The sequence below is a fragment of the Oncorhynchus masou genome, chromosome 23, assembly GCF_036934945.1.
Source record: "Oncorhynchus masou masou isolate Uvic2021 chromosome 23, UVic_Omas_1.1, whole genome shotgun sequence".
Lineage (NCBI taxonomy): Eukaryota > Metazoa > Chordata > Actinopteri > Salmoniformes > Salmonidae > Oncorhynchus > Oncorhynchus masou.
This window is the reverse complement of record NC_088234.1, coordinates 15,704,492-15,731,571: the sequence shown is the minus strand read 5'-3', so window position 1 is coordinate 15,731,571 and position 27,080 is coordinate 15,704,492. Positions and strand designations below refer to the sequence as shown.

The window sequence follows — 27,080 nt, the reverse complement described above, 5'->3', positions numbered from 1 at the left end:
CAGCTGTAGTTGTTGTCGCAACAGTAGTTGACGTAGTATCAGCAGTAGTTGTCGTAGTATCAGCTGTGGTTGTTGCAGGAGCAGTAGTTGTCGAAGTATCAGCAGTAGTTGTTGTAGGAGCAGCAGTTGACATAGTATCAGCAGGAGTTGTCGAAGCAGCAGTAGTTGACGTAGTATTAGGAGGAGTTGTTGTAGGAGCAGTAGTTGTTGTAGGAGCAGTAGTTGACGTAGTATGCAGTAGTTGTTGTAGGAGCAGTAGTTGACGTAGTATCAACAGTAGTTGTTGTAGGAGCAGTAGTTGTCGTAGTATCAGCTGAGGTTGTTGTAGGAGCAGTAGTTGTTGTAGGAGCAGTAGTTGTTGTAGGAGCAGTAGTTGTTGTAGGAGCAATAGTTGACGTAGTATCAGCAGTAGTTGACATAGTATCAGCTGTAGTTGTTGTAGGAGCAGTAGTTGTTGTAGGAGCAGTAGTTGTCGTAGTATCAGCAGTAGTTGGTGTAGGAGCAGTAGTTGTTGTAGGAGCAGTAGTTGTTGTAGGAGCAGTAGTTGTTGTAGGAGCAGTAGTTGACGTAGTATCAGCAGTAGTTGACGTAGTATCAGCAGTAGTTGTTGTAGGAGCAGTAGTTGTCCTAGTATCAGCTGTAGTTGTTGTAGGAGCAGTAGTTGTTGTAGGAGCAGTAGTTGTTGTAGGAGCAGTAGTTGTTGTAGGAGCATTAGTTGACGTAGTATCAGCAGTTGTTGTCGTAGTATCAGCAGTAGTTGTTGTAGGAGCAGTAGTTGTCGTAGGAGCAGTAGTTGTCATAGGAGCAGTAGTTGTTGTAGGAGCAGTAGTTGTTGTAGGAGCAGTAGTTGTTGTAGGAGCAGTAGTTGACGTAGTATCAGCAGTTGTTGTCGTAGTATCAGCAGTAGTTGTTGTAGGAGCAGTAGTTGTCGTAGTATCAGCAGTAGTTGTCGTAGTATCAGCTGTAGTTTTTGTAGGAGCAGTAGTTGTCGTAGTATCAGCAGTAGTTGTTGTAGGAGCAGTAGTTGACGTAGTATCAGCAGTAGTTGTTGTAGGAGCAGGAGTTGACATAGTATCAGCTGTAGTTGTTGTCGCAACAGTAGTTGACGTAGTATCAGCAGTAGTTGTCGTAGTATCAGCTGTGGTTGTTGCAGGAGCAGTAGTTGTCGAAGTATCAGCAGTAGTTGTTGTAGGAGCAGCAGTTGACATAGTATCAGCAGGAGTTGTCGAAGCAGCAGTAGTTGACGTAGTATTAGGAGGAGTTGTTGTAGGAGCAGTAGTTGTTGTAGGAGCAGTAGTTGACGTAGTATGCAGTAGTTGTTGTAGGAGCAGTAGTTGACGTAGTATCAACAGTAGTTGTTGTAGGAGCAGTAGTTGTCGTAGTATCAGCTGAGGTTGTTGTAGGAGCAGTAGTTGTTGTAGGAGCAGTAGTTGTTGTAGGAGCAGTAGTTGACGTAGTATCAGCAGTTGTTGTCGTAGTATCAGCAGTAGTTGGTGTAGGAGCAGTAGTTGTTGTAGGAGCAGTAGTTGTTGTAGGAGCAGTAGTTGTTGTAGGAGCAGTAGTTGACGTAGTATCAGCAGTAGTTGACGTAGTATCAGCAGTAGTTGTTGTAGGAGCAGTAGTTGTTGTAGGAGCAGTAGTTGTTGTAGGAGCAGTAGTTGTTGTAGGAGCAGTAGTTGACGTAGTATCAGCAGTAGTTGACATAGTATCAGCAGTAGTTGACATAGTATCAGCTGTAGTTGTTGTAGGAGCAGTAGTTGTTGTAGGAGCAGTAGTTGACGTAGTATCAGCAGTTGTTGTCGTAGTATCAGCAGTAGTTGGTGTAGGAGCAGTAGTTGTTGTAGGAGCAGTAGTTGTTGTAGGAGCAGTAGTTGTTGTAGGAGCAGTAGTTGACGTAGTATCAGCAGTAGTTGACGTAGTATCAGCAGTAGTTGTTGTAGGACCAGTAGTTGTTGTAGGAGCAGTAGTTGTTGTAGGAGCAGTAGTTGTTGTATGAGCAGTAGTTGACGTAGTATGCAGTAGTTGTTGTAGGAGCAGTAGTTGACGTAGTATCAACAGTAGTTGTTTTAGGAGCAGTAGTTGTCGTAGTATCAGCTGTAGTTGTTGTAGGAGCAGTAGTTGTTGTAGGAGCAGTAGTTGTTGTAGGGGCAGTAGTTGTTGTAGGAGCAGTAGTTGACGTAGTATCAGCAGTTGTTGTCGTAGTATCAGCAGTAGTTGTTGTAGGAGCAGTAGTTGTCGTAGGAGCAGTAGTTGTCGTAGGAGCAGTAGTTGTCGTAGGAGCAGTAGTTGTTGTAGGAGCAGTAGTTGTTGTAGGAGCAGTAGTTGACGTAGTATCAGCAGTTGTTGTCGTAGTATCAGCAGTAGTTGTTGTAGGAGCAGTAGTTGTTGTAGTATCAGCAGTAGTTGTCGTAGTATCAGCTGTAGTTTTTGTAGGAGCAGTAGTTGTCGTAGTATCAGCAGTAGTTGTTGTAGGAGCAGTAGTTGACGTAGTATCAGCAGTAGTTGTTGTAGGAGCAGGAGTTGACATAGTATCAGCTGTAGTTGTTGTCGCAGCAGTAGTTGACGTAGTATCATCAGTAGTTGTCGTAGTATCAGCTGTAGTTGTTGCAGGAGCAGTAGTTGTCGAAGTATCAGCAGTAGTTGTTGTAGGAGCAGCAGTTGACATAGTATCAGCAGGAGTTGTCGAAGCAGCAGTAGTTGTTGTAGTATCAGCTGTAGTTGTTGTAGTATCAGCTGTAGTTGTTGTAGTATCAGCTGTAGTTGTTGTAGTATCAGCTGTAGTTGTTGTAGTATCAGCTGTAGTTGTTGTAGGAGCAGTAGTTGTTGTAGGAGCAGTAGTTGTTGTAGGAGCAGTAGTTGATGTAGTATCAGCTGTAGTTGTTGTAAGAGCAGTAGTTGTTGTAGGAGCAGTAGTTGTTGTAGGAGCAGTAGTTGTTGTAGGAGCAGTAGTTGACGTAGTATGCAGTAGTTGTTGTAGGAGCAGTAGTTGACGTAGTATCAACAGTAGTTGTTGTAGGAGCAGTAGTTGTCGTAGTATCAGCTGTAGTTGTTGTAGGAGCAGTAGTTGTTGTAGGAGCAGTAGTTGTTGTAGGAGCAGTAGTTGTTGTAGGAGCAGTAGTTGACGTAGTATCAGCAGTAGTTGACATAGTATCAGCTGTAGTTGTTGTAGGAGCAGTAGTTGTTGTAGGAGCAGTAGTTGACATAGTATCATCAGTAGTTGTTGTAGGAGCAGTAGTTGACATAGTATCAGCAGGAGTTGTCGTAGGAGCACTAGTTGACGTAGTATTTGGAGGAGTTGTTGTAGGCGCAGTAGTTGTCGTAGGAGCAGGAGTTGACATAGCATCAGCAGTAGTTGTTGTAGGAGCAGTAGTTGACGTAGTATCAGCAGTAGTTGTTTTAGGAGCAGGAGTTGACGTAGTATCAGCTGTAGTTGTTGTAGGAGCAGTAGTTGTTGTAGGAGCAGGAGTTGACGTAGTATCAGCAGTTGTTGTCGTAGTATCAGCAGTAGTTGTTGTAGGAGCAGTAGTTGACGTAGTATAAGCAGTAGTTGTCGTAGTATCAGCTGTAGTTGTTGTAGGAGCAGTAGTTGTTGTAGGAGCAGTAGATGTTGTAGGAGCAGGAGTTGATGTAGTATCAGCAGTTGTTGTCATAGTATCAGCAGTAGTTGTTGTAGGAGCAGTAGTTGTCGTAGTATCAGCTGTAGTTGTTGTAGGAGCAGTAGTTGACGTTGTATCAGCAGTAGTTGTCGTAGGAGCAGTAGTTGACGTAGTATCAGCAGTAGTTGCCGTAGGAGCAGTAGTTGACGTAGTATTAGGAAGAGTTGTTGTAGGAGCAGTAGTTGACGTAGTATCAGCAGTAGTTGTTTTAGGAGCAGGAGGTGACATAGTATCAGCTGTAGTTGTTGTAGGAGCAGTAGTTGGTGTAGGAGCAGTAGTTGACGTAGTATCAGCAGTTGTTGTCGTAGTATCAGCAGCAGTTGGTGTAGGAGCAGTAGTTGTTGTAGGAGCAGTAGTTGTTGTAGGAGCAGTAGTTGTTGTAGGAGCAGTAGTTGACGTAGTATCAGCAGTAGTTGACGTAGTATCAGCAGTAGTTGTTGTAGGAGCAGTAGTTGTTGTAGGAGCAGTAGTTGTTGTAGGAGCAGTAGTTGACGTAGTATGCAGTAGTTGTTGTAGGAGCAGTAGTTGACGTTGTATCAACAGTAGTTGTTGTAGGAGCAGTAGTTGTCGTAGTATCAGCTGTAGTTGTTGTAGGAGCAGTAGTTGTTGTAGGAGCAGTAGTTGTTGTAGGAGCAGTAGTTGACGTAGTATCAGCAGTTGTTGTCGTAGTATCAGCAGTAGTTGTCGTAGTATCAGCTGTAGTTTTTGTAGGAGCAGTAGTTGTCGTAGTATCAGCAGTAGTTGTTGTAGGAGCAGTAGTTGACGTAGTATCAGCAGTAGTTGTTGTAGGAGCAGGAGTTGACATAGTATCAGCTGTAGTTGTTGTCGCAGCAGTAGTTGACGTAGTATCAGCAGTAGTTGTCGTAGTATCAGCTGTAGTTGTTGCAGGAGCAGTAGTTGTCGAAGTATCAGCAGTAGTTGTTGTAGGAGCAGCAGTTGACATAGTATCAGCAGGAGTTGTCGAAGCAGCAGTAGTTGACATAGTATTAGGAGGAGTTGGTGTAGGAGCAGTAGTTGTTGTAGGAGCAGTAGTTGTTGTAGGAGCAGTAGTTGTTGTAGGAGCAGTAGTTGACGTAGTATCAGCAGTAGTTGACGTAGTATCAGCAGTAGTTGTTGTAGGAGCAGTAGTTGTTGTAGGAGCAGTAGTTGTTGTAGGAGCAGTAGTTGACGTAGTATGCAGTAGTTGTTGTAGGAGCAGTAGTTGACGTTGTATCAACAGTAGTTGTTGTAGGAGCAGTAGTTGTCGTAGTATCAGCTGTAGTTGTTGTAGGAGCAGTAGTTGTTGTAGGAGCAGTAGTTGTTGTAGGAGCAGTAGTTGACTTAGTATCAGCAGTTGTTGTCGTAGTATCAGCAGTAGTTGTCGTAGTATCAGCTGTAGTTTTTGTAGGAGCAGTAGTTGTCGTAGTATCAGCAGTAGTTGTTGTAGGAGCAGTAGTTGACGTAGTATCAGCAGTAGTTGTTGTAGGAGCAGGAGTTGACATAGTATCAGCTGTAGTTGTTGTCGCAGCAGTAGTTGACGTAGTATCAGCAGTAGTTGTCGTAGTATCAGCTGTAGTTGTTGCAGGAGCAGTAGTTGTCGAAGTATCAGCAGTAGTTGTTGTAGGAGCAGCAGTTGACATAGTATCAGCAGGAGTTGTCGAAGCAGCAGTAGTTGACGTAGTATTAGGAGGAGTTGTTGTAGGAGCAGTAGTTGTCGTAGGAGCAGGAGTTGACATAGCATCAGCAGTAGTTGTTGTAGGAGCAGGAGTTGACGTAGTATCAGCAGTAGTTGTTTTAGGAGCAGGAGTTGACGTAGTATCAGCAGTAGTTGTTTTAGGAGCAGGAGTTGACGTAGTATCAGCTGTAGTTGTTGTAGGAGCAGTAGTTGTTGTAGGAGCAGTAGTTGTTGTAAGAGCAGGAGTTGACGTTGTATCAGCAGTTGTTGTCGTAGTATCAGCAGTAGTTGTCGTAGGAGCAGTAGTTGTCGTAGGAGCAGTAGTTGTTTTAGGAGCAGTAGTTGTTGTAGTATCAGCTGTAGTTGTTGTAGTATCAGCTGTAGTTGTTGTAGTATCAGCTGTAGTTGTTGTAGTATCAGCTGTAGTTGTTGTAGGAGCAGTAGTTGTTGTAGGAGCAGTAGTTGTTGTAGGAGCAGTAGTTGATGTAGTATCAGCTGTAGTTGTTGTAGGAGCAGTAGTTGTTGTAGGAGCAGTAGTTGTTGTAGGAGCAGTAGTTGTTGTAGGAGCAGTAGTTGTTGTAGGAGCAGTAGTTGACGTAGTATGCAGTAGTTGTTGTAGGAGCAGTAGTTGACGTAGTATCAACAGTAGTTGTTGTAGGAGCAGTAGTTGTCGTAGTATCAGCTGTAGTTGTTGTAGGAGCAGTAGTTGTTGTAGGAGCAGTAGTTGTTGTAGGAGCAGTAGTTGTTGTAGGAGCAGTAGTTGACGTAGTATCAGCAGTAGTTGACATAGTATCAGCAGTAGTTGTTGTAGGAGCAGTAGTTGTTGTAGGAGCAGTAGTTGACATAGTATCAGCAGTTGTTGTCGTAGTATCAGCAGTAGTTGGTGTAGGAGCAGTAGTTGTTGTAGGAGCAGTAGTTGTTGTAGGAGCAGTAGTTGTTGTAGGAGCAGTAGTTGACGTAGTATCAGCAGTAGTTGACGTTGTATCAGCACTAGTTGTTGTAGGAGCAGTAGTTGTTGTAGGAGCAGTAGTTGTTGTAGGAGCAGTAGTTGACGTAGTATGCAGTAGTTGTTGTAGGAGCAGTAGTTGACGTAGTATCAACAGTAGTTGTTGTAGGAGCAGTAGTTGTCGTAGTATCAGCTGTAGTTGTTGTAGGAGCAGTAGTTGTTGTAGGAGCAGTAGTTGTTGTAGGAGCAGTAGTTGTTGTAGGAGCAGTAGTTGACGTAGTATCAGCAGTTGTTGTCGTAGTATCAGCAGTAGTTGTTGTAGGAGCAGTAGTTGTCGTAGGAGCAGTAGTTGTCATAGGAGCAGTAGTTGTTGTAGGAGCAGTAGTTGTTGTAGGAGCAGTAGTTGTTGTAGGAGCAGTAGTTGACGTAGTATCAGCAGTTGTTGTCGTAGTATCAGCAGTAGTTGTTGTAGGAGCAGTAGTTGTCGTAGTATCAGCAGTAGTTGTCGTAGTATCAGCTGTAGTTTTTGTAGGAGCAGTAGTTGTCGTAGTATCAGCAGTAGTTGTTGTAGGAGCAGTAGTTGACGTAGTATCAGCAGTAGTTGTTGTAGGAGCAGGAGTTGACATAGTATCAGCTGTAGTTGTTGTCGCAACAGTAGTTGACGTAGTATCAGCAGTAGTTGTCGTAGTATCAGCTGTGGTTGTTGCAGGAGCAGTAGTTGTCGAAGTATCAGCAGTAGTTGTTGTAGGAGCAGCAGTTGACATAGTATCAGCAGGAGTTGTCGAAGCAGCAGTAGTTGACGTAGTATTAGGAGGAGTTGTTGTAGGAGCAGTAGTTGTTGTAGGAGCAGTAGTTGACGTAGTATGCAGTAGTTGTTGTAGGAGCAGTATTTGACGTAGTATCAACAGTAGTTGTTGTAGGAGCAGTAGTTGTCGTAGTATCAGCTGAGGTTGTTGTAGGAGCAGTAGTTGTTGTAGGAGCAGTAGTTGTTGTAGGAGCAGTAGTTGTTGTAGGAGCAATAGTTGACGTAGTATCAGCAGTAGTTGACATAGTATCAGCTGTAGTTGTTGTAGGAGCAGTAGTTGTTGTAGGAGCAGTAGTTGACGTAGTATCAGCAGTTGTTGTCGTAGTATCAGCAGTAGTTGGTGTAGGAGCAGTAGTTGTTGTAGGAGCAGTAGTTGTTGTAGGAGCAGTAGTTGTTGTAGGAGCAGTAGTTGACGTAGTATCAGCAGTAGTTGACGTAGTATCAGCAGTAGTTGTTGTAGGAGCAGTAGTTGTTGTAGGAGCAGTAGTTGTTGTAGGAGCAGTAGTTGTTGTAGGAGCAGTAGTTGACATAGTATCAGCAGTAGTTGACATAGTATCAGCAGTAGTTGACATAGAATCAGCTGTAGTTGTTGTAGGAGCAGTAGTTGTTGTAGGAGCAGTAGTTGACGTAGTATCAGCAGTTGTTGTCGTAGTATCAGCAGTAGTTGGTGTAGGAGCAGTAGTTGTTGTAGGAGCAGTAGTTGTTGTAGGAGCAGTAGTTGTTGTAGGAGCAGTAGTTGACGTAGTATCAGCAGTAGTTGACGTAGTATCAGCAGTAGTTGTTGTAGGACCAGTAGTTGTTGTAGGAGCAGTAGTTGTTGTAGGAGCAGTAGTTGTTGTAGGAGCAGTAGTTGACGTAGTATGCAGTAGTTGTTGTAGGAGCAGTAGTTGACGTAGTATCAACAGTAGGTGTTTTAGGAGCAGTAGTTGTCGTAGTATCAGCTGTAGTTGTTGTAGGAGCAGTAGTTGTTGTAGGAGCAGTAGTTGTTGTAGGGGCAGTAGTTGTTGTAGGAGCAGTAGTTGACGTAGTATCAGCAGTTGTTGTCGTAGTATCAGCAGTAGTTGTTGTAGGAGCAGTAGTTGTCGTAGGAGCAGTAGTTGTCGTAGGAGCAGTAGTTGTTGTAGGAGCAGTAGTTGTTGTAGGAGCAGTAGTTGACGTAGTATCAGCAGTTGTTGTCGTAGTATCAGCAGTAGTTGTTGTAGGAGCAGTAGTTGTTGTAGTATCAGCAGTAGTTGTCGTAGTATCAGCTGTAGTTTTTGTAGGAGCAGTAGTTGTCGTAGTATCAGCAGTAGTTGTTGTAGGAGCAGTAGTTGACGTAGTATCAGCAGTAGTTGTTGTAGGAGCAGGAGTTGACATAGTATCAGCTGTAGTTGTTGTCGCAGCAGTAGTTGACGTAGTATCATCAGTAGTTGTCGTAGTATCAGCTGTAGTTGTTGCAGGAGCAGTAGTTGTCGAAGTATCAGCAGTAGTTGTTGTAGGAGCAGCAGTTGACATAGTATCAGCAGGAGTTGTCGAAGCAGCAGTAGTTGTTGTAGTATCAGCTGTAGTTGTTGTAGTATCAGCTGTAGTTGTTGTAGTATCAGCTGTAGTTGTTGTAGTATCAGCTGTAGTTGTTGTAGTATCAGCTGTAGTTGTTGTAGGAGCAGTAGTTGTTGTAGGAGCAGTAGTTGTTGTAGGAGCAGTAGTTGATGTAGTATCAGCTGTAGTTGTTGTAGGAGCATTAGTTGTTGTAGGAGCAGTAGTTGTTGTAGGAGCAGTAGTTGTTGTAGGAGCAGTAGTTGTTGTAGGAGCAGTAGTTGACGTAGTGTGCAGTAGTTGTTGTAGGAGCAGTAGTTGACGTAGTATCAACAGTAGTTGTTGTAGGAGCAGTAGTTGTCGTAGTATCAGCTGTAGTTGTTGTAGGAGCAGTAGTTGTTGTAGGAGCAGTAGTTGTTGTCGGAGCAGTAGTTGTTGTAGGAGCAGTAGTTGACGTAGTATCAGCAGTAGTTGACATAGTATCAGCTGTAGTTGTTGTAGGAGCAGTAGTTGTTGTAGGAGCAGTAGTTGACATAGTATCAGCAGTAGTTGTTGTAGGAGCAGTAGTTGACATAGTATCAGCAGGAGTTGTCGTAGGAGCACTAGTTGACGTAGTATTAGGAGGAGTTGTTGTAGGCGCAGTAGTTGTCGTAGGAGCAGGAGTTGACATAGCATCAGCAGTAGTTGTTGTAGGAGCAGTAGTTGACGTAGTATCAGCAGTAGTTGTTTTAGGAGCAGGAGTTGACGTAGTATCAGCTGTAGTTGTTGTAGGAGCAGTAGTTGTTGTAGGAGCAGGAGTTGACGTAGTATCAGCAGTTGTTGTCGTAGTATCAGCAGTAGTTGTTGTAGGAGCAGTAGTTGACGTAGTATAAGCAGTAGTTGTCGTAGTATCAGCTGTAGTTGTTGTAGGAGCAGTAGTTGTTGTAGGAGCAGTAGATGTTGTAGGAGCAGCAGTTGATGTAGTATCAGCAGTTGTTGTCATAGTATCAGCAGTAGTTGTTGTAGGAGCAGTAGTTGTCGTAGTATCAGCTGTAGTTGTTGTAGGAGCAGTAGTTGACGTTGTATCAGCAGTAGTTGTCGTAGGAGCAGTAGTTGACGTAGTATCAGCAGTAGTTGCCGTAGGAGCAGTAGTTGACGTAGTATTAGGAAGAGTTGTTGTAGGAGCAGTAGTTGTCGTAGGAGCAGGAGTTGACATAGCATCAGCAGTAGTTGTTGTAGGAGCAGGAGTTGACGTAGTATCAGCAGTAGTTGTTGTAGGAGCAGTAGTTGACGTAGTATCAGCAGTAGTTGTTTTAGGAGCAGGAGTTGACATAGTATCAGCTGTAGTTGTTGTAGGAGCAGTAGTTGGTGTAGGAGCAGTAGTTGACGTAGTATCAGCAGTTGTTGTCGTAGTATCAGCAGCAGTTGGTGTAGGAGCAGTAGTTGTTGTAGGAGCAGTAGTTGTTGTAGGAGCAGTAGTTGTTGTAGGAGCAGTAGTTGACGTAGTATGCAGTAGTTGTTGTAGGAGCAGTAGTTGACGTTGTATCAACAGTAGTTGTTGTAGGAGCAGTAGTTGTCGTAGTATCAGCTGTAGTTGTTGTAGGAGCAGTAGTTGTTGTAGGAGCAGTAGTTGTTGTAGGAGCAGTAGTTGACGTAGTATCAGCAGTTGTTGTCGTAGTATCAGCAGTAGTTGTTGTAGTATCAGCAGTAGTTGTCGTAGTATCAGCAGTAGTTGTCGTAGTATCAGCTGTAGTTTTTGTAGGAGCAGTAGTTGTCGTAGTATCAGCAGTAGTTGTTGTAGGAGCAGTAGTTGACGTAGTATCAGCAGTAGTTGTTGTATGAGCAGTAGTTGACATAGTATCAGCTGTAGTTGTTGTCGCAGCAGTAGTTGACGTAGTATCAGCAGTAGTTGTCGTAGTATCAGCTGTAGTTGTTGCAGGAGCAGTAGTTGTCGAAGTATCAGCAGTAGTTGTTGTAGGAGCAGCAGTTGACATAGTATCAGCAGGAGTTGTCGAAGCAGCAGTAGTTGACGTAGTATTAGGAGGAGTTGTTGTAGGAGCAGTAGTTGTCGTAGGAGCAGGAGTTGACATAGCATCAGCAGTAGTTGTTGTAGGAGCAGGAGTTGACGTAGTATCAGCAGTAGTTGTTTTAGGAGCAGGAGTTGACGTAGTATCAGCAGTAGTTGTTTTAGGAGCAGGAGTTGACGTAGTATCAGCTGTAGTTGTTGTAGGAGCAGTAGTTGTTGTAGGAGCAGTAGTTGTTGTAGGAGCAGGAGTTGACGTTGTATCAGCAGTTGTTGTCGTAGTATCATCAGTAGTTGTCGTAGGAGCAGTAGTTGTCGTAGGAGCAGTAGTTGTTTTAGGAGCAGTAGTTGTTGTAGTATCAGCTGTAGTTGTTGTAGTATCAGCTGTAGTTGTTGTAGTATCAGCTGTAGTTGTTGTAGTATCAGCTGTAGTTGTTGTAGTATCAGCTGTAGTTGTTGTAGGAGCAGTAGTTGTTGTAGGAGCAGTAGTTGTTGTAGGAGCAGTAGTTGTTGTAGGAGCAGTAGTTGACGTAGTATGCAGTAGTTGTTGTAGGAGCAGTAGTTGACGTAGTATCAACAGTAGTTGTTGTAGGAGCAGTAGTTGTCGTAGTATCAGCTGTAGTTTTTGTAGGAGCAGTAGTTGTTGTATGAGCAGTAGTTGTTGTAGGAGCAGTAGTTGTTGTAGGAGCAGTAGTTGACGTAGTATCAGCAGTAGTTGACATAGTATCAGCTGTAGTTGTTGTAGGAGCAGTAGTTGTTGTAGGAGCAGTAGTTGACATAGTATCAGCAGTTGTTGTCGTAGTATCAGCAGTAGTTGGTGTAGGAGCAGTAGTTGTTGTAGGAGCAGTAGTTGTTGTAGGAGCAGTAGTTGTTGTAGGAGCAGTAGTTGACGTAGTATCAGCAGTAGTTGACGTTGTATCAGCACTAGTTGTTGTAGGAGCAGTAGTTGTTGTAGGAGCAGTAGTTGTTGTAGGAGCAGTAGTTGACGTAGTATGCAGTAGTTGTTGTAGGAGCAGTAGTTGACGTAGTATCAACAGTAGTTGTTGTAGGAGCAGTAGTTGTCGTAGTATCAGCTGTAGTTGTTGTAGGAGCAGTAGTTGTTGTAGGAGCAGTAGTTGTTTTAGGAGCAGTAGTTGTTGTAGGAGCAGTAGTTGTTGTAGGAGCAGTAGTTGACGTAGTATCAGCAGTTGTTGTCGTAGTATCAGCAGTAGTTGTTGTAGGAGCAGTAGTTGTCGTAGGAGCAGTAGTTGTCATAGGAGCAGTAGTTGTTGTAGGAGCAGTAGTTGTTGTAGGAGCAGTAGTTGTTGTAGGAGCAGTAGTTGACGTAGTATCAGCAGTTGTTGTCGTAGTATCAGCAGTAGTTGTTGTAGGAGCAGTAGTTGTCGTAGTATCAGCAGTAGTTGTCGTAGTATCAGCTGTAGTTTTTGTAGGAGCAGTAGTTGTCGTAGTATCAGCAGTAGTTGTTGTAGGAGCAGTAGTTGACGTAGTATCAGCAGTAGTTGTTGTAGGAGCAGGAGTTGACATAGTATCAGCTGTAGTTGTTGTCGCAACAGTAGTTGACGTAGTATCAGCAGTAGTTGTCGTAGTATCAGCTGTGGTTGTTGCAGGAGCATTAGTTGTCGAAGTATCAGCAGTAGTTGTTGTAGGAGCAGCAGTTGACATAGTATCAGCAGGAGTTGTAGAAGCAGCAGTAGTTGACGTAGTATTAGGAGGAGTTGTTGTAGGAGCAGTAGTTGTTGTAGGAGCAGTAGTTGACGTAGTATGCAGTAGTTGTTGTAGGAGCAGTAGTTGACGTAGTATCAACAGTAGTTGTTGTAGGAGCAGTAGTTGTCGTAGTATCAGCTGTAGTTGTTGTAGGAGCAGTAGTTGTTGTAGGAGCAGTAGTTGTTGTAGGAGCAGTAGTTGTTGTAGGAGCAATAGTTGACGTAGTATCAGCAGTAGTTGACATAGTATCAGCTGTAGTTGTTGTAGGAGCAGTAGTTGTTGTAGGAGCAGTAGTTGTAGTATCAGCAGTTGTTGTCGTAGTATCAGCAGTAGTTGGTGTAGGAGCAGTAGTTGTTGTAGGAGCAGTAGTTGTTGTAGGAGCAGTAGTTGTTGTAGGAGCAGTAGTTGACGTAGTATCAGCAGTAGTTGATGTAGTATCAGCAGTAGTTGTTGTAGGAGCAGTAGTTGTTGTAGGAGCAGTAGTTGTTGTAGGAGCAGTAGTTGTTGTAGGAGCAGTAGTTGACGTAGTATCAGCAGTAGTTGACATAGTATCAGCAGTAGTTGACATAGTATCAGCTGTAGTTGTTGTAGGAGCAGTAGTTGTTGTAGGAGCAGTAGTTGACGTAGTATCAGCAGTTGTTGTCGTAGTATCAGCAGTAGTTGGTGTAGGAGCAGTAGTTGTTGTAGGAGCAGTAGTTGTTGTAGGAGCAGTAGTTGTTGTAGGAGCAGTAGTTGACGTAGTATCAGCAGTAGTTGACGTAGTATCAGCAGTAGTTGTTGTAGGACCAGTAGTTGTTGTAGGAGCAGTAGTTGTTGTAGGAGCAGTAGTTGTTGTATGAGCAGTAGTTGACGTAGTATGCAGTAGTTGACGTAGGAGCAGTAGTTGACGTAGTATCAACAGTAGTTGTTTTAGGAGCAGTAGTTGTCGTAGTATCAGCTGTAGTTGTTGTAGGAGCAGTAGTTGTTGTAGGAGCAGTAGTTGTTGTAGGAGCAGTAGTTGTTGTAGGAGCAGTAGTTGACGTAGTATCAGCAGTTGTTGTCGTAGTATCAGCAGTAGTTGTTGTAGGAGCAGTAGTTGTCGTAGGAGCAGTAGTTGTCGTAGGAGCAGTAGTTGTTGTAGGAGCAGTAGTTGTTGTAGGAGCAGTAGTTGTTGTAGGAGCAGTAGTTGACGTAGTATCAGCAGTTGTTGTCGTAGTATCAGCAGTTGTTGTCGTAGTATCAGCAGTAGTTGTTGTAGGAGCAGTAGTTGTCGTAGTATCAGCAGTAGTTGTCGTAGTATCAGCTGTAGTTTTTGTAGGAGCAGTAGTTGTCGTAGTATCAGCAGTAGTTGTTGTAGGAGCAGTAGTTGACGTAGTATCAGCAGTAGTTGTTGTAGGAGCAGGAGTTGACATAGTATCAGCTGTAGTTGTTGTCGCAGCAGTAGTTGACGTAGTATCATCAGTAGTTGTCGTAGTATCAGCTGTAGTTGTTGCAGGAGCAGTAGTTGTCGAAGTATCAGCAGTAGTTGTTGTAGGAGCAGTAGTTGTCGTAGTATCAGCTGTAGTTGTTGTAGGAGCAGTAGTTGTTGTAGGAGCAGTAGTTGTTGTAGGAGCAGTAGTTGTTGTAGGAGCAGTAGTTGTTGTAGGAGCAGTAGTTGACGTAGTATCAGCAGTAGTTGACATAGTATCAGCTGTAGTTGTTGTAGGAGCAGTAGTTGACGTAGTATGCAGTAGTTGTTGTAGGAGCAGTAGTTGACGTAGTATCAACAGTAGTTGTTGTAGGAGCAGTAGTTGTCGTAGTATCAGCTGTAGTTGTTGTAGGAGCAGTAGTTGTTGTAGGAGCAGTAGTTGTTGTAGGAGCAGTAGTTGTTGTAGGAGCAGTAGTTGTTGTAGGAGCAGTAGTTGACGTAGTATCAGCAGTAGTTGACATAGTATCAGCTGTAGTTGTTGTAGGAGCAGTAGTTGTTGTAGGAGCAGTAGTTGACGTAGTATCAGCAGTTGTTGTCGTAGTATCAGCAGTAGTTGGTGTAGGAGTAGTAGTTGTTGTAGGAGCAGTAGTTGTTGTAGGAGCAGTAGTTGTTGTAGGAGCAGTAGTTGTTGTAGGAGCAGTAGTTGACGTAGTATCAGCAGTAGTTGTTGTAGGAGCAGTAGTTGTTGTAGGAGCAGTAGTTGTTGTAGGAGCAGTAGTTGACGTAGTATCAGCAGTAGTTGACGTAGTATCAGCAGTAGTTGTTGTAGGACCAGTAGTTGTTGTAGGAGCAGTAGTTGTTGTAGGAGCAGTAGTTGTTGTATGAGCAGTAGTTGACGTAGTATGCAGTAGTTGTTGTAGGAGCAGTAGTTGACGTAGTATCAACAGTAGTTGTTTTAGGAGCAGTAGTTGTCGTAGTATCAGCTGTAGTTGTTGTAGGAGCAGTAGTTGTTGTAGGAGCAGTAGTTGTTGTAGGGGCAGTAGTTGTTGTAGGAGCAGTAGTTGACGTAGTATCAGCAGTTGTTGTCGTAGTATCAGCAGTAGTTGTTGTAGGAGCAGTAGTTGTCGTAGGAGCAGTAGTTGTCGTAGGAGCAGTAGTTGTTGTAGGAGCAGTAGTTGTTGTAGGAGCAGTAGTTGACGTAGTATCAGCAGTTGTTGTCGTAGTATCAGCAGTAGTTGTTGTAGGAGCAGTAGTTGTTGTAGTATCAGCAGTAGTTGTCGTAGTATCAGCTGTAGTTGTTGTAGGAGCAGGAGTTGACATAGTATCAGCTGTAGTTGTTGTCGCAGCAGTAGTTGTCGTAGTATCAGCTGTAGTTGTTGCAGGAGCAGTAGTTGTCGAAGTATCAGCAGTAGTTGTTGTAGGAGCAGCAGTTGACATAGTATCAGCAGGAGTTGTCGAAGCAGCAGTAGTTGTTGTAGTATCAGCTGTAGTTGTTGTAGTATCAGCTGTAGTTGTTGTAGTATCAGCTGTAGTTGTTGTAGTATCAGCTGTAGTTGTTGTAGTATCAGCTGTAGTTGTTGTAGTATCAGCTGTAGTTGTTGTAGTATCAGCTGTAGTTGTTGTAGGAGCAGTAGTTGTTGTAGGAGCAGTAGTTGTTGTAGGAGCAGTAGTTGATGTAGTATCAGCTGTAGTTGTTGTAGGAGCAGTAGTTGTTGTAGGAGCAGTAGTTGTTGTAGGAGCAGTAGTTGTTGTAGGAGCAGTAGTTGACGTAGTATGCAGTAGTTGTTGTAGGAGCAGTAGTTGACGTAGTATCAACAGTAGTTGTTGTAGGAGCAGTAGTTGTCGTAGTATCAGCTGTAGTTGTTGTAGGAGCAGTAGTTGTTGTAGGAGCAGTAGTTGTTGTCGGAGCAGTAGTTGTTGTAGGAGCAGTAGTTGACGTAGTATCAGCAGTAGTTGACATAGTATCAGCTGTAGTTGTTGTAGGAGCAGTAGTTGTTGTAGGAGCAGTAGTTGACATAGTATCAGCAGTAGTTGTTGTAGGAGCAGTAGTTGACATAGTATCAGCAGTAGTTGTTGTAGGAGCAGTAGTTGACGTAGTATCAGCAGTAGTTGTCGTAGGAGCAGGAGTTGACATAGCATCAGCAGTAGTTGTTGTAGGAGCAGTAGTTGACGTAGTATCAGCAGTAGTTGTTTTAGGAGCAGGAGTTGACGTAGTATAAGCAGTAGTTGTTGTAGGAGCAGTAGTTGTTGTAGGAGCAGGAGTTGACGTAGTATCAGCAGTAGTTGACGTAGTATCAGCAGTAGTTGTTTTAGGAGCAGGAGTTGACGTAGTATAAGCAGTAGTTGTCGTAGTATCAGCTGTAGTTGTTGTAGGAGCAGTAGTTGTTGTAGGAGCAGTAGATGTTGTAGGAGCAGGAGTTGATGTAGTATCAGCAGTTGTTGTCATAGTATCAGCAGTAGTTGTTGTAGGAGCAGTAGTTGTCGTAGTATCAGCTGTAGTTGTGGTAGGAGCAGTAGTTGACGTAGTATCAGCAGTAGTTGTCGTAGGAGCAGTAGTTGACGTAGTATCAGCAGTAGTTGTCGTAGGAGCAGTAGTTGACATAGTATTAGGAAGAGTTGTTGTAGGAGCAGTAGTTGTCGTAGGAGCAGGAGTTGACATAGCATCAGCAGTAGTTGTTGTAGGAGCAGGAGTTGACGTAGTATCAGCAGTAGTTGTTGTGGGAGCAGTAGTTGACGTAGTATCAGCAGTAGTTGTTTTAGGAGCAGGAGTTGACATAGTATCAGCTGTAGTTGTTGTAGGAGCAGTAGTTGTTGTAGGAGCAGTAGTTGACGTAGTATCAGCAGTTGTTGTCGTAGTATCAGCAGCAGTTGGTGTAGGAGCAGTAGTTGTTGTAGGAGCAGTAGTTGTTGTAGGAGCAGTAGTTGTTGTAGGAGCAGTAGTTGGCGTAGTATGCAGTAGTTGTTGTAGGAGCAGTAGTTGACGTTGTATCAACAGTAGTTGTTGTAGGAGCAGTAGTTGTCGTAGTATCAGCTGTAGTTGTTGTAGGAGCAGTAGTTGTTGTAGGAGCAGTAGTTGTTGTAGGAGCAGTAGTTGACGTAGTATCAGCAGTTGTTGTCGTAGTATCAGCAGTAGTTGTTGTAGGAGCAGTAGTTGTCGTAGTATCAGCAGTAGTTGTCGTAGTATCAGCTGTAGTTTTTGTAGGAGCAGTAGTTGTCGTAGTATCAGCAGTAGTTGTTGTAGGAGCAGTAGTTGACGTAGTATCAGCAGTAGTTGTTGTATGAGCAGTAGTTGACATAGTATCAGCTGTAGTTGTTGTCGCAGCAGTAGTTGACGTAGTATCAGCAGTAGTTGTCGTAGTATCAGCTGTAGTTGTTGCAGGAGCAGTAGTTGTCGAAGTATCAGCAGTAGTTGTTGTAGGAGCAGCAGTTGACATAGTATCAGCAGGAGTTGTCGAAGCAGCAGTAGTTGACGTAGTATTAGGAGGAGTTGTTGTAGGAGCAGTAGTTGTCGTAGGAGCAGGAGTTGACATAGCATCAGCAGTAGTTGTTGTAGGAGCAGGAGTTGACGTAGTATCAGCAGTAGTTGTTTTAGGAGCAGGAGTTGACGTAGTATCAGCAGTAGTTGTTGTAGGAGCAGTAGTTGTTGTAGGAGCAGTAGTTGTTGTAGGAGCAGTAGTTGACGTAGTATGCAGTAGTTGTTGTAGGAGCAGTAGTTGACGTTGTATCAACAGTAGTTGTTGTAGGAGCAGTAGTTGTCGTAGTATCAGCTGTAGTTGTTGTAGGAGCAGTAGTTGTTGTAGGAGCAGTAGTTGTTGTAGGAGCAGTAGTTGACGTAGTATCAGCAGTTGTTGTCGTAGTATCAGCAGTAGTTGTTGTAGGAGCAGTAGTTGTCGTAGTATCAGCAGTAGTTGTCGTAGTATCAGCTGTAGTTTTTGTAGGAGCAGTAGTTGTCGTAGTATCAGCAGTAGTTGTTGTAGGAGCAGTAGTTGACGTAGTATCAGCAGTAGTTGTTGTATGAGCAGTAGTTGACATAGTATCAGCTGTAGTTGTTGTCGCAGCAGTAGTTGACGTAGTATCAGCAGTAGTTGTCGTAGTATCAGCTGTAGTTGTTGCAGGAGCAGTAGTTGTCGAAGTATCAGCAGTAGTTGTTGTAGGAGCAGCAGTTGACATAGTATCAGCAGGAGTTGTCGAAGCAGCAGTAGTTGACGTAGTATTAGGAGGAGTTGTTGTAGGAGCAGTAGTTGTCGTAGGAGCAGGAGTTGACATAGCATCAGCAGTAGTTGTTGTAGGAGCAGGAGTTGACGTAGTATCAGCAGTAGTTGTTTTAGGAGCAGGAGTTGACGTAGTATCAGCAGTAGTTGTTTTAGGAGCAGGAGTTGACGTAGTATCAGCTGTAGTTGTTGTAGGAGCAGTAGTTGTTGTAGGAGCAGTAGTTGTTGTAGGAGCAGGAGTTGACGTTGTATCAGCAGTTGTTGTCGTAGTATCATCAGTAGTTGTCGTAGGAGCAGTAGTTGTCGTAGGAGCAGTAGTTGTTTTAGGAGCAGTAGTTGTTGTAGTATCAGCTGTAGTTGTTGTAGTATCAGCTGTAGTTGTTGTAGTATCAGCTGTAGTTGTTGTAGTATCAGCTGTAGTTGTTGTAGTATCAGCTGTAGTTGTTGTAGGAGCACTAGTTGTTGTAGGAGCAGTAGTTGTTGTAGGAGCAGTAGTTGTTGTAGGAGCAGTAGTTGACGTAGTATCAACAGTAGTTGTTGTAGGAGCAGTAGTTGTCGTAGTATCAGCTGTAGTTTTTGTAGGAGCAGTAGTTGTTGTATGAGCAGTAGTTGTTGTAGGAGCAGTAGTTGTTGTAGGAGCAGTAGTTGACGTAGTATCAGCAGTAGTTGACATAGTATCAGCTGTAGTTGTTGTAGGAGCAGTAGTTGTTGTAGGAGCAGTAGTTGACATAGTATCAGCAGTTGTTGTCGTAGTATCAGCAGTAGTTGGTGTAGGAGCAGTAGTTGTTGTAGGAGCAGTAGTTGTTGTAGGAGCAGTAGTTGTTGTAGGAGCAGTAGTTGACGTAGTATCAGCAGTAGTTGACGTTGTATCAGCACTAGTTGTTGTAGGAGCAGTAGTTGTTGTAGGAGCAGTAGTTGTTGTAGGAGCAGTAGTTGACGTAGTATGCAGTAGTTATTGTAGGAGCAGTAGTTGACGTAGTATCAACAGTAGTTGTTGTAGGAGCAGTAGTTGTCGTAGTATCAGCTGTAGTTGTTGTAGGAGCAGTAGTTGTTGTAGGAGCAGTAGTTGTTTTAGGAGCAGTAGTTGTTGTAGGAGCAGTAGTTGACGTAGTATCAGCAGTTGTTGTCGTAGTATCAGCAGTAGTTGTTGTAGGAGCAGTAGTTGTCGTAGGAGCAGTAGTTGTCATAGGAGCAGTAGTTGTTGTAGGAGCAGTAGTTGTTGTAGGAGCAGTAGTTGTTGTAGGAGCAGTAGTTGACGTAGTATCAGCAGTTGTTGTCGTAGTATCAGCAGTAGTTGTTGTAGGAGCAGTAGTTGTCGTAGTATCAGCAGTAGTTGTCGTAGTATCAGCTGTAGTTTTTGTAGGAGCAGTAGTTGTCGTAGTATCAGCAGTAGTTGTTGTAGGAGCAGTAGTTGACGTAGTATCAGCAGTAGTTGTTGTAGGAGCAGGAGTTGACATAGTATCAGCTGTAGTTGTTGTCGCAACAGTAGTTGACGTAGTATCAGCAGTAGTTGTCGTAGTATCAGCTGTGGTTGTTGCAGGAGCAGTAGTTGTCGAAGTATCAGCAGTAGTTGTTGTAGGAGCAGCAGTTGACATAGTATCAGCAGGAGTTGTCGAAGCAGCAGTAGTTGACGTAGTATTAGGAGGAGTTGTTGTAGGAGCAGTAGTTGTTGTAGGAGCAGTAGTTGACGTAGTATGCAGTAGTTGTTGTAGGAGCAGTAGTTGACGTAGTATCAACAGTAGTTGTTGTAGGAGCAGTAGTTGTCGTAGTATCAGCTGTAGTTGTTGTAGGAGCAGTAGTTGTTGTAGGAGCAGTAGTTGTTGTAGGAGCAGTAGTTGTTGTAGGAGCAGTAGTTGACGTAGTATCAGCAGTTGTTGTCGTAGTATCAGCAGTAGTTGGTGTAGGAGCAGTAGTTGTTGTAGGAGCAGTAGTTGTTGTAGGAGCAGTAGTTGTTGTAGGAGCAGTAGTTGACGTAGTATCAGCAGTAGTTGACGTAGTATCAGCAGTAGTTGTTGTAGGAGCAGTAGTTGTTGTAGGAGCAGTAGTTGTTGTAGGAGCAGTAGTTGTTGTAGGAGCAGTAGTTGACGTAGTATCAGCAGTAGTTGACATAGTATCAGCAGTAGTTGACATAGTATCAGCTGTAGTTGTTGTAGGAGCAGTAGTTGTTGTAGGAGCAGTAGTTGACGTAGTATCAGCAGTTGTTGTCGTAGTATCAGCAGTAGTTGGTGTAGGAGCAGTAGTTGTTGTAGGAGCAGTAGTTGTTGTAGGAGCAGTAGTTGTTGTATGAGCAGTAGTTGACGTAGTATGCAGTAGTTGTTGTAGGAGCAGTAGTTGACGTAGTATCAACAGTAGTTGTTTTAGGAGCAGTAGTTGTCGTAGTATCAGCTGTAGTTGTTGTAGGAGCAGTAGTTGTTGTAGGAGCAGTAGTTGTTGTAGGAGCAGTAGTTGTTGTAGGAGCAGTAGTTGACGTAGTATCAGCAGTTGTTGTCGTAGTATCAGCAGTAGTTGTTGTAGGAGCAGTAGTTGTCGTAGGAGCAGTAGTTGTCGTAGGAGCAGTAGTTGTTGTAGGAGCAGTAGTTGTTGTAGGAGCAGTAGTTGTTGTAGGAGCAGTAGTTGACGTAGTATCAGCAGTTGTTGTCGTAGTATCAGCAGTAGTTGTTGTAGGAGCAGTAGTTGTCGTAGTATCAGCAGTAGTTGTCGTAGTATCAGCTGTAGTTTTTGTAGGAGCAGTAGTTGTCGTAGTATCAGCAGTAGTTGTTGTAGGAGCAGTAGTTGACGTAGTATGCAGTAGTTGTTGTAGGAGCAGTAGTTGACGTAGTATCAACAGTAGTTGTTTTAGGAGCAGTAGTTGTCGTAGTATCAGCTGTAGTTGTTGTAGGAGCAGTAGTTGTTGTAGGAGCAGTAGTTGTTGTAGGAGCAGTAGTTGTTGTAGGAGCAGTAGTTGTCGTAGTATCAGCAGTAGTTGTCGTAGTATCAGCTGTAGTTTTTGTAGGAGCAGTAGTTGTCGTAGTATCAGCAGTAGTTGTTGTAGGAGCAGTAGTTGACGTAGTATGCAGTAGTTGTTGTAGGAGCAGTAGTTGACGTAGTATCAACAGTAGTTGTTTTAGGAGCAGTAGTTGTCGTAGTATCAGCTGTAGTTGTTGTAGGAGCAGTAGTTGTTGTAGGAGCAGTAGTTGTTGTAGGAGCAGTAGTTGTTGTAGGAGCAGTAGTTGACGTAGTATCAGCAGTTGTTGTCGTAGTATCAGCAGTAGTTGTTGTAGGAGCAGTAGTTGTCGTAGGAGCAGTAGTTGTCGTAGGAGCAGTAGTTGTTGTAGGAGCAGTAGTTGTTGTAGGAGCAGTAGTTGTTGTAGGAGCAGTAGTTGACGTAGTATCAGCAGTTGTTGTCGTAGTATCAGCAGTAGTTGTTGTAGGAGCAGTAGTTGTCGTAGTATCAGCAGTAGTTGTCGTAGTATCAGCTGTAGTTTTTGTAGGAGCAGTAGTTGTCGTAGTATCAGCAGTAGTTGTTGTAGGAGCAGTAGTTGACGTAGTATCAGCAGTAGTTGTTGTAGGAGCAGGAGTTGACATAGTATCAGCTGTAGTTGTTGTCGCAGCAGTAGTTGACGTAGTATCATCAGTAGTTGTCGTAGTATCAGCTGTAGTTGTTGCAGGAGCAGTAGTTGTCGTAGTATCAGCAGTAGTTGTTGTAGGAGCAGTAGTTGACGTAGTATCAGCAGTAGTTGTTGTAGGAGCAGGAGTTGACATAGTATCAGCTGTAGTTGTTGTCGCAGCAGTAGTTGACGTAGTATCATCAGTAGTTGTCGTAGTATCAGCTGTAGTTGTTGCAGGAGCAGTAGTTGTCGAAGTATCAGCAGTAGTTGTTGTAGGAGCAGCAGTTGACATAGTATCAGCAGGAGTTGTCGAAGCAGCAGTAGTTGTTGTAGTATCAGCTGTAGTTGTTGTAGTATCAGCTGTAGTTGTTGTAGTATCAGCTGTAGTTGTTGTAGTATCAGCTGTAGTTGTTGTAGTATCAGCTGTAGTTGTTGTAGGAGCAGTAGTTGTTGTAGGAGCAGTAGTTGATGTAGTATCAGCTGTAGTTGTTGTAGGAGCAGTAGTTGTTGTAGGAGCAGTAGTTGTTGTAGGAGCAGTAGTTGTTGTAGGAGCAGTAGTTGACGTAGTATGCAGTAGTTGTTGTAGGAGCAGTAGTTGATTTAGTATCAACAGTAGTTGTTGTAGGAGCAGTAGTTGTCGTAGTATCAGCTGTAGTTGTTGCAGGAGCAGTAGTTGTTGTAGGAGCAGTAGTTGTTGTAGGAGCAGTAGTTGTTGTAGGAGCAGTAGTTGACGTAGTATCAGCAGTAGTTGACATAGTATCAGCTGTAGTTGTTGTAGGAGCAGTAGTTGTTGTAGGAGCAGTAGTTGACGTAGTATCAGCAGTTGTTGTCGTAGTATCAGCAGTAGTTGGTGTAGGAGTAGTAGTTGTTGTAGGAGCAGTAGTTGTTGTAGGAGCAGTAGTTGTTGTAGGAGCAGTAGTTGTTGTAGGAGCAGTAGTTGACGTAGTATCAGCAGTAGTTGTTGTAGGAGCAGTAGTTGTTGTAGGAGCAGTAGTTGTTGTAGGAGCAGTAGTTGTTGTAGGAGCAGTAGTTGACGTAGTATGCAGTAGTTGTTGTAGGAGCAGTAGTTGACGTAGTATCAACAGTAGTTGTTGTAGGAGCAGTAGTTGTCGTAGTATCAGCTGTAGTTGTTGTAGGAGCAGTAGTTGTTGTAGGAGCAGTAGTTGTTGTAGGAGCAGTAGTTGTTGTAGGAGCAGTAGTTGACGTAGTATCAGCAGTTGTTGTCGTAGTATCAGCAGTAGTTGTCGTAGGAGCAGTAGTTGTCGTAGGAGCAGTAGTTGTCGTAGGAGCAGTAGTTGTTGTAGGAGCAGTAGTTGTTGTAGGAGCAGTAGTTGTTGTAGGAGCAGTAGTTGTTGTAGGAGCAGTAGTTGACGTAGTATCAGCAGTTGTTGTCGTAGTATCAGCAGTAGTTGTTGTAGGAGCAGTAGTTGTCGTAGTATCAGCAGTAGTTGTCGTAGTATCAGCTGTAGTTTTTGTAGGAGCAGTAGTTGTCGTAGTATCAGCAGTAGTTGTTGTAGGAGCAGTAGTTGACGAAGTATCAGCAGTAGTTGTTGTAGGAGCAGGAGTTGACATAGTATCAGCTGTAGTTGTTGTCGCAGCAGTAGTTGACGTAGTATCAGCAGTAGTTGTCGTAGTATCAGCTGTGGTTGTTGCAGGAGCAGTAGTTGTCGAAGTATCAGCAGTAGTTGTTGTAGGAGCAGCAGTTGACATAGTATCAGCAGGAGTTGTCGAAGCAGCAGTAGTTGACGTAGTATTAGGAGGAGTTGTTGTAGGAGCAGTAGTTGTTGTAGGAGCAGTAGTTGACGTAGTATGCAGTAGTTGTTGTAGGAGCAGTAGTTGACGTAGTATCAACAGTAGTTGTTGTAGGAGCAGTAGTTGTCGTAGTATCAGCTGTAGTTGTTGTAGGAGCAGTAGTTGTTGTAGGAGCAGTAGTTGTTGTAGGAGCAATAGTTGACGTAGTATCAGCAGTAGTTGACATAGTATCAGCTGTAGTTGTTGTAGGAGCAGTAGATGTTGTAGGAGCAGTAGTTGACGTAGTATCAGCAGTTGTTGTCGTAGTATCAGAAGTAGTTGGTGTAGGAGCAGTAGTTGTTGTAGGAGCAGTAGTTGTTGTAGGAGCAGTAGTTGTTGTAGGAGCAGTAGTTGACGTAGTATCAGCAGTAGTTGACATAGTATCAGCAGTAGTTGACATAGTATCAGCTGTAGTTGTTGTAGGAGCAGTAGTTGTTGTAGGAGCAGTAGTTGACGTAGTATCAGCAGTTGTTGTCGTAGTATCAGCAGTAGTTGGTGTAAGAGCAGTAGTTGTTGTAGGAGCAGTAGTTGTTGTAGGAGCAGTAGTTGTTGTAGGAGCAGTAGTTGACGTAGTATCAGCAGTAGTTGACCTAGTATCAGCTGTAGTTGTTGTAGGAGCAGTAGTTGTTGTAGGAGCAGTAGTTGATGTAGTATCAGCTGTAGTTGTTGTAGGAGCAGTAGTTGTTGTAGGAGCAGTAGTTGTTGTAGGAGCAGTAGTTGTTGTAGGAGCAGTAGTTGACGTAGTATGCAGTAGTTGTTGTAGGAGCAGTAGTTGACGTAGTATCAACAGTAGTTGTTGTAGGAGCAGTAGTTGTCGTAGTATCAGCTGTAGTTGTTGTAGGAGCAGTAGTTGTTGTAGGAGCAATAGTTGTTGTAGGAGCAGTAGTTGTTGTAGGAGCAGTAGTTGACGTAGTATCAGCAGTAGTTGACATAGTATCAGCTGTAGTTGTTGTAGGAGCAGTAGTTGTTGTAGGAGCAGTAGTTGACGTAGTATCAGCAGTTGTTGTCGTAGTATCAGCAGTAGTTGGTGTAGGAGTAGTAGTTGTTGTAGGAGCAGTAGTTGTTGTAGGAGCAGTAGTTGACGTAGTATCAGCAGTTGTTGTCGTAGTATCAGAAGTAGTTGGTGTAGGAGCAGTAGTTGTTGTAGGAGCAGTAGTTGTTGTAGGAGCAGTAGTTGTTGTAGGAGCAGTAGTTGACGTAGTATCAGCAGTAGTTGACATAGTATCAGCAGTAGTTGACATAGTATCAGCAGTAGTTGTTGTAGGAGCAGTAGTTGTTGTAGGAGCAGTAGTTGACGTAGTATCAGCAGTAGTTGACCTAGTATCAGCTGTAGTTGTTGTAGGAGCAGTAGTTGTCGTAGGAGCAGTAGTTGATGTAGTATCAGCTGTAGTTGTTGTAGGAGCAGTAGTTGTTGTAGGAGCAGTAGTTGTTGTAGGAGCAGTAGTTGTTGTAGGAGCAGTAGTTGACGTAGTATGCAGTAGTTGTTGTAGGAGCAGTAGTTGACGTAGTATCAACAGTAGTTGTTGTAGGAGCAGTAGTTGTCGTAGTATCAGCTGTAGTTGTTGTAGGAGCAGTAGTTGTTGTAGGAGCAGTAGTTGTTGTAGGAGCAGTAGTTGTTGTAGGAGCAGTAGTTGACGTAGTATCAGCAGTAGTTGACATAGTATCAGCTGTAGTTGTTGTAGGAGCAGTAGTTGTTGTAGGAGCAGTAGTTGACGTAGTATCAGCAGTTGTTGTCGTAGTATCAGCAGTAGTTGGTGTAGGAGTAGTAGTTGTTGTAGGAGCAGTAGTTGTTGTAGGAGCAGTAGTTGTTGTAGGAGCAGTAGTTGTTGTAGGAGCAGTAGTTGACGTAGTATGCAGTAGTTGTTGTAGGAGCAGTAGTTGTTGTAGGAGCAGTAGTTGTTGTAGGAGCAGTAGTTGTTGTAGGAGCAGTAGTTGACGTAGTATGCAGTAGTTGTTGTAGGAGCAGTAGTTGACGTAGTATCAACAGTAGTTGTTGTAGGAGCAGTAGTTGTCGTAGTATCAGCTGTAGTTGTTGTAGGAGCAGTAGTTGTTGTAGGAGCAGTAGTTGTTGTAGGAGCAGTAGTTGTTGTAGGAGCAGTAGTTGTTGTAGGAGCAGTAGTTGACGTAGTATCAGCAGTTGTTGTCGTAGTATCAGCAGTAGTTGTTGTAGGAGCAGTAGTTGACGTAGTATCAGCAGTTGTTGTCGTAGTATCAGCAGTAGTTGTCGTAGGAGCAGTAGTTGTCGTAGGAGCAGTAGTTGTCGTAGGAGCAGTAGTTGTCGTAGGAGCAGTAGTTGTTGTAGGAGCAGTAGTTGTTGTAGGAGCAGTAGTTGTTGTAGGAGCAGTAGTTGTTGTAGGAGCAGTAGTTGACGTAGTATCAGCAGTTGTTGTCGTAGTATCAGCAGTAGTTGTTGTAGGAGCAGTAGTTGTCGTAGTATCAGCAGTAGTTGTCGTAGTATCAGCTGTAGTTTTTGTAGGAGCAGTAGTTGTCGTAGTATCAGCAGTAGTTGTTGTAGGAGCAGTAGTTGACGAAGTATCAGCAGTAGTTGTTGTAGGAGCAGGAGTTGACATAGTATCAGCTGTAGTTGTTGTCGCAGCAGTAGTTGACGTAGTATCAGCAGTAGTTGTCGTAGTATCAGCTGTGGTTGTTGCAGGAGCAGTAGTTGTCGAAGTATCAGCAGTAGTTGTTGTAGGAGCAGCAGTTGACGTAGTATTAGGAGGAGTTGTTGTAGGAGCAGTAGTTGTTGTAGGAGCAGTAGTTGACGTAGTATGCAGTAGTTGTTGTAGGAGCAGTAGTTGACGTAGTATCAACAGTAGTTGTTGTAGGAGCAGTAGTTGTCGTAGTATCAGCTGTAGTTGTTGTAGGAGTAGTAGTTGTTGTAGGAGCAGTAGTTGTTGTAGGAGCAATAGTTGACGTAGTATCAGCAGTAGTTGACATAGTATCAGCTGTAGTTGTTGTAGGAGCAGTAGTTGTTGTAGGAGCAGTAGTTGACGTAGTATCAGCAGTTGTTGTCGTAGTATCAGAAGTAGTTGGTGTAGGAGCAGTAGTTGTTGTAGGAGCAGTAGTTGTTGTAGGAGCAGTAGTTGTTGTAGGAGCAGTAGTTGACGTAGTATCAGCAGTAGTTGACATAGTATCAGCAGTAGTTGACATAGTATCAGCTGTAGTTGTTGTAGGAGCAGTAGTTGTTGTAGGAGCAGTAGTTGACGTAGTATCAGCAGTTGTTGTCGTAGTATCAGCAGTAGTTGGTGTAGGAGCAGTAGTTGTTGTAGGAGCAGTAGTTGTTGTAGGAGCAGTAGTTGTTGTAGGAGCAGTAGTTGACGTAGTATCAGCAGTAGTTGACCTAGTATCAGCAGTAGTTGACCTAGTAACAGCAGTAGTTGTTGTAGGAGCAGTAGTTGTTGTAGGAGCAGTAGTTGTTGTAGGAGCAGTAGTTGACGTAGTATGCAGTAGTTGTTGTAGGAGCAGTAGTTGACGTAGTATCAACAGTAGTTGTTTTAGGAGCAGTAGTTGTCGTAGTATAAGCTGTAGTTGTTGTAGGAGCAGTAGTTGTTGTAGGAGCAGTAGTTGTTGTAGGAGCAGTAGTTGTTGTAGGAGCAGTAGTTGACGTAGTATCAGCAGTTGTTGTCGTAGTATCAGCAGTAGTTGTCGTAGGAGCAGTAGTTGTCGTAGGAGCAGTAGTTGTCGTAGGAGCAGTAGTTGTCGTAGGAGCAGTAGTTGTTGTAGGAGCAGTAGTTGTTGTAGGAGCAGTAGTTGACGTAGTATCAGCAGTTGTTGTCGTAGTATCAGCAGTAGTTGTTGTAGGAGCAGTAGTTGTCGTAGTAT

General features: G+C 43.6%; 2 protein-coding genes across 2 annotated transcripts; both read right to left on the bottom strand.

The window, feature by feature from the left end:
• Positions 1-239: 239 nt before the first annotated feature.
• On the bottom strand, positions 240-842 carry LOC135510437 (integumentary mucin A.1-like; the record flags this gene model as incomplete). The annotated part of the gene is made up of 1 exon (XM_064931351.1): positions 240-842. A coding segment is annotated over one exon (603 nt), but the record flags the coding sequence as incomplete, so codon positions are not given.
• Positions 843-18,217: 17,375 nt separating this feature from the next.
• Positions 18,218-25,768, bottom strand: LOC135510435 (salivary glue protein Sgs-3-like; the record flags this gene model as incomplete). Its single annotated transcript, XM_064931349.1, has 3 exons — positions 18,218-18,443; positions 22,552-22,923; positions 25,203-25,768. Coding segments are annotated over 3 exons (1,164 nt in total), but the record flags the coding sequence as incomplete, so codon positions are not given.
• Between the last annotated feature and the right edge of the window lie 1,312 nt (positions 25,769-27,080).